A 4,633-nucleotide genomic window follows, 5' to 3' on the forward strand; every position below is an offset into this window, starting at 1 on the left:
GTTAACTCATTTACTCCTCCCAACAAGGCATCAGGGAGGGTTGATGCTGCCATGTTCCAGAAGAGACTGAGGCTCCAAGAGGTACAGGCCCTTGGGGTTCGTCACAGCAAAAGGATAGAGGGGAGTCAGCCGTCAGCCCGTCCTCAGAGCTGCCACTCAGTGACAGGGCCTGTCTCTCACTTGCTCTCTGGGGATTAACACTCCCTGCGGGTTGTGAAGCCCCTGTCCCCAACATGCAGACACACAGCTCTTGACTGCCTGTTTCTCTCTGAGTCCTCCCACCCCACCCCTGAGTTCTCTCTGTCCCTCTCTCTCGGGCTTTGGAGAGGGACATATCTCCTGCCCCTTCACCCCTCCATCACTCTGCCCTTCTCCATCCCCAGCGGCCTCAGGCTACGGGACCCAGAACATCCGACTGAGCCGGGATGCCGTCAAGGACTTTGACTGCTGCTGCCTGTCGCTGCAGCCCTGCCACGATCCTGTCGTCACGTGAGCTGAGAACAGGGCTGGGAGGGGCAGGACAGGAAGGGCAAGTGCACCACACAGAGAGGGGCTGCGTGCATGGATCTGGCGACTTGCACGTCCAGGGTGCCCTGAGCAGGCGATTTAACCTCTCAGAGCCTCAGTGTTCTCATCTGAGACATGGGCTCATGACCCGAGCATCTGTTTCACAGTGGGTGCAAAAGAATGTATTTGTAATAGGGTATAGGGCTCTTGGAACATTGCCTGGACCCTAATGACAGCTCATGTTGTGGAGCACGCACCATTACCTGCCTCTGATGGTAGGGTGAAAGCTCAAAAGCGCTTCGTCCAATGACTAAACATGTCCTCAACTAAGGGAATATTTTATAGAGATAGTAATGAGAGTAGACTGTCGTTCAGGGTCCCCAAGGCCACCTTCAGGTTCATTATTTCCTAGAAGAACTTATAGAACTCGCCAAGGCTGTTATAGTTAAAATCAGCAAAGGAGAAAGGTGCATGGGGCAGAGTCCGGTAGAGACCAAGTATGAACTTCCAGCTGTCCTGTCTCAGTAGAGTCACGTGGACAGTGCTCAATTCTCCCAGCAATGTGTGACAACACATACAGAGCATCGCCACCCAGGAGCCTTGGTGCCCAGGGTTTTTACTGGGGGTTGGTCTTGCAGACACGGCTGACTGCCCATGTGGCTGACCTTAGTCTCCAGCCCCTCCAGAGGTCACCTGTTACCATATGTAGCCCCAGGCCCCAGGTAAACAGAGATCCTGTTACCAGACAGGTCATTCCAGGGGCTTAGAGATTGTCTCCCAGGAGCCAGTCAAGGGCTGGTCCTTCCTTTGAAATGTGCAGGGCTTGGACAACCCAGGCCTGCTGAGTTAACCCCTTACTGTACAAGACCTTCCCTACACAACACAGCATTCTTCACAGCCACGAGAATGAAAACAGTGTGGTCCCAGCTCAAGAATTCACCTCGGAGAGCTGGGCATTGAGTAAGATGCTGCCTGTGAGACGCTCAGTGGGGGCCCAGGGCAGGGAGTCCGTGCGTCGCATGTGATGATGAAGTCCCGGCTGTGTGGCCTGGGCCAGGTCCGTGTCTTTCTCATTCCGCCCTCCCTCTGCAGCCCGGATGGCTACCTGTACGAGCGCGAGGCGATCCTCGAGTATATTCTGCACCAGAAGAAGGAGATCGCCCGGCAGTTGAAGGTGCAGGGATGGGAAGAAGGGGTGCGAGCGCGAGTGGGCAGGAGGTTTGGGTTCTGAGCTCACAGGCAGAGCCACTCTGGGCCCCCCAGTCCAGCCTTTGCCGGTGCTGCCCTCCCACTTTTCCTGGCTACGTCCTTCTCACTCTGCAGATTTCAGCCCAGGTGCTGCCTCCTCTGACCTCCTGTTAGTCCAGGGCCCCCAGGGTCTGACCTAGTCACTTTTTCTCTCTGCACTTGTCACAGTTGTAACTCTACGTGCGACTGTCTGACACGTGCCCACTTCCCCCACTAGACTGCAGGCCCCAGGCAGGGAGCGGGCCTTGCCCTCCCTGTGGCCTAGATCCTTGGTAAAGACTTGCTGAATGAATGGACATCACCTCACCTCCCTGGGCCTCAGTTTCATCATATGTAAAATGGGCTGACAGGGCCAAATTATAGGACGCCACGGGGCACCTACGAGATGCGTGCACAATTCTCGAGGCGTTTCCTCAGAGCCAGGCCTGGCCTTGCATGGGTGAACCCATTTGGTGGACATTGTTTTATCTCCACGTTTGAGGCACACTGGGCCTGTCCCCTTCCCTTCCCTCCCTGGCTTGCTGGAGCTGAGGAAACACTGAGGGTCACGTGCTTGTTGCGCTTTTTGTCTCAAGTGAGTGGCTCCCGCTGTGCCCGTGTTCTCCGCGCAGCCGGTGGCTGGTCAGTCTCCCTTATCACCGAGGCCACGTTGAAGGCCCTCCCGAGTGTCAGTCACCATCATCATTAGCTCGTCACTCAGCTGGGTGGCCTGGGGCAGTCTCGAGCTGCAGCGCTGCCTGGGCACCTGCTATGTGCCAGGCAGGGCCGAGCACGACACACCTTCACCCTCTTACCCTCGCCCCCTGCCCGGCAGAGCACGCTGCTCCGTGAACATTGGCTCTGCCTTATTCCCGGGTGTCAAGCCTGCGTCCCCTGTGCCAGGACACGGTCTGTCATATGCACTATGTAATAAACATAATATGGCCAACAGGTGACATTCAGTGAACTCTTAACTATATGCCAGGCAAGGGTCTGAGTGCTTTTAAAACTCATCTTGTGTAACCCTTCCAGGGAGCCACCACGGTAGGGTCATCATTGTTAGTCCACTTTACAGATGAGGAAACTGAGGCTGGGAGAGGTCACAGTGCTCACTGCAGGCCACAGAGGTGACAGAGATGGGGCTTTGGCCCTGGCGTTCTGGCTCCACCGAAACCGTTGACCACTCTGCTGCCAAGGAACACAGAAGACACTGAGTCCCGAGCTGGCTCACGGAAATGACCTAAGTGTTGTGTCGTAGGGAAGGGACAAGCCACAGAATGCTGTGAGACCAGTGAAAGGTCCTGGCCAGGCAGTCCCCGGCCTCTGCCAAACAGGGCTCCGTCGGCGGGTGCCTTGTGTGGGCCTCAGTTTACCCGCCAGCCCCCAGGCGGTGCAGTTAGACTCAGCTCGTGCCCTGCCGCAGGCCTACGAGAAGCAGCGCGGCGCCCGTCGCGAGGAGCAGAAGGAGCTGCAGCGGGCGGCGGCGCAGGACCACGTGCGCGGCTTTTTGGAGAAGGAGGCGGCCATCGTGAGCCGGCCCCTCAACCCCTTCACGGCCAAGGCCGCCTCCGGGACCGGCCCAGGTGACAGGGAGTGGACTCGCCGCGGGTGGGGCGCTGGGGGCTGTCCAGGGTGCGGCATCTGAGCCCCTTTCTTCCCCCCCCAGATGATGCCCAGCCGGGCCCCAGCGCGGCTCCCCCAAGCAAGGACAAGGACAAAGTGCTGCCCAGCTTCTGGATCCCCTCACTGACTCCTGAGGCCAAGGCCACCAAGCTGGAGAAGCCGGTAAGCCCCCAAGGCGGCGCTGTGCCCACTTTGCCAGGGGCGGCCAGGGTGCCCCAGGGCCCCGAGGGTCCCCTCCCCTCCCTTCCCCTCCCTCCTCCACCTGGCACTAGCCAGGCCCGCTGACTCTGCCTCTCCTCTCCGAGCAGTCGCGCACTGTGACCTGCCCCATGTCCGGGAAGCCACTGCGCATGTCAGACCTGACACCCGTGCGCTTCACGCCGCTCGACGGCTCCGTGGACCGCGTGGGGCTCATCACGCGCAGCGAGCGCTACGTGTGTGCCGTGACCCGCGACAGCCTGAGTAATGCCACGCCGTGTGCTGTGCTGCGGCCCTCGTGAGTCACCTGCGGAGGGAGTGAAGGGACAACCGGGGACCTGCGGGTGGGCTGGGCTGGACTTGGGGGGAGTGGCCCCCCCAGGGACGGCCCCTGGTCAGAATCCCCGCCCTCACCCTCGTGGCAGTGGGGCCGTGGTCACCCTCGAGTGCGTGGAGAAGCTGATTCGGAAGGACATGGTGGACCCAGTGACTGGCGACAAGCTCACAGATCGTGACATCATCGTGCTGCAGCGGGTGAGCTGCCGCCCCTCCCCCTCATTCCCCTCCCCCTCCCTAGGACCCCCTGTCTTGCTGCGCCCGCCCCCTGTCCAACTCCTGCTCCTTCTTAGCCAGCATCCAGCTTGACCCGAATAGGACATCGCACCCAGCCCCACCCCGCTGCCACCTGGAGCCCCAGCCCGCCTCCACCTTGCCCTTCTTCCCACCTCCTCCAGGGCGGCACCGGCTTCGCCGGCTCTGGAGTGAAGCTGCAGGCCGAGAAGTCGCGGCCAGTGATGCAGGCCTGAGCGTGTGCAGCAGACCAAATAAACGGGCTTGGGTGCGCGTGGACCTGGCTCCTTCATTCGCAGCGCGCAGTCACACGAGGAAGTTTGCAGAAGTGGGCGGAGAATACTGAATGTGGCTTCACGTTAAGAGCAAAATCTGCGTTGAAGGCAAACATAGCATTAAAATTGGTTCAAAGTGGCCAGAAGTCCGAGTCTGAGCTGTGACCATGTGAGGGCGCCACTTTAGTAGGCTAAATATTAATAGAAATCCCCTCGGGTCCTGTGTTGGGATT

General features: G+C 59.4%; 1 protein-coding gene across 1 annotated transcript in view; it reads left to right on the top strand.

Annotated features, from left to right (window-relative positions):
• The window catches only part of NOSIP (nitric oxide synthase interacting protein), a 12,391-nt gene extending 7,992 nt beyond the window's left edge, over positions 1-4,399 (top strand). The window contains exons 2-8 of the mRNA XM_012643022.1: positions 384-489; positions 1,600-1,681; positions 3,158-3,317; positions 3,401-3,519; positions 3,666-3,853; positions 3,981-4,089; positions 4,290-4,399. Coding sequence (XP_012498476.1) covers positions 384-489; positions 1,600-1,681; positions 3,158-3,317; positions 3,401-3,519; positions 3,666-3,853; positions 3,981-4,089; positions 4,290-4,361 — 836 coding nt within the window. The 3' untranslated portion in view covers positions 4,362-4,399. The remainder of the gene's footprint in view (positions 1-383; positions 490-1,599; positions 1,682-3,157; positions 3,318-3,400; positions 3,520-3,665; positions 3,854-3,980; positions 4,090-4,289) is intronic.
• The last annotated feature ends 234 nt before the right edge of the window (positions 4,400-4,633 follow it).

The sequence above is a fragment of the Propithecus coquereli genome, unplaced genomic scaffold (assembly GCF_000956105.1).
Source record: "Propithecus coquereli isolate 6110/MARCELLA unplaced genomic scaffold, Pcoq_1.0 Scaffold193, whole genome shotgun sequence".
In the NCBI taxonomy this organism is placed as follows: domain Eukaryota; kingdom Metazoa; phylum Chordata; class Mammalia; order Primates; family Indriidae; genus Propithecus; species Propithecus coquereli.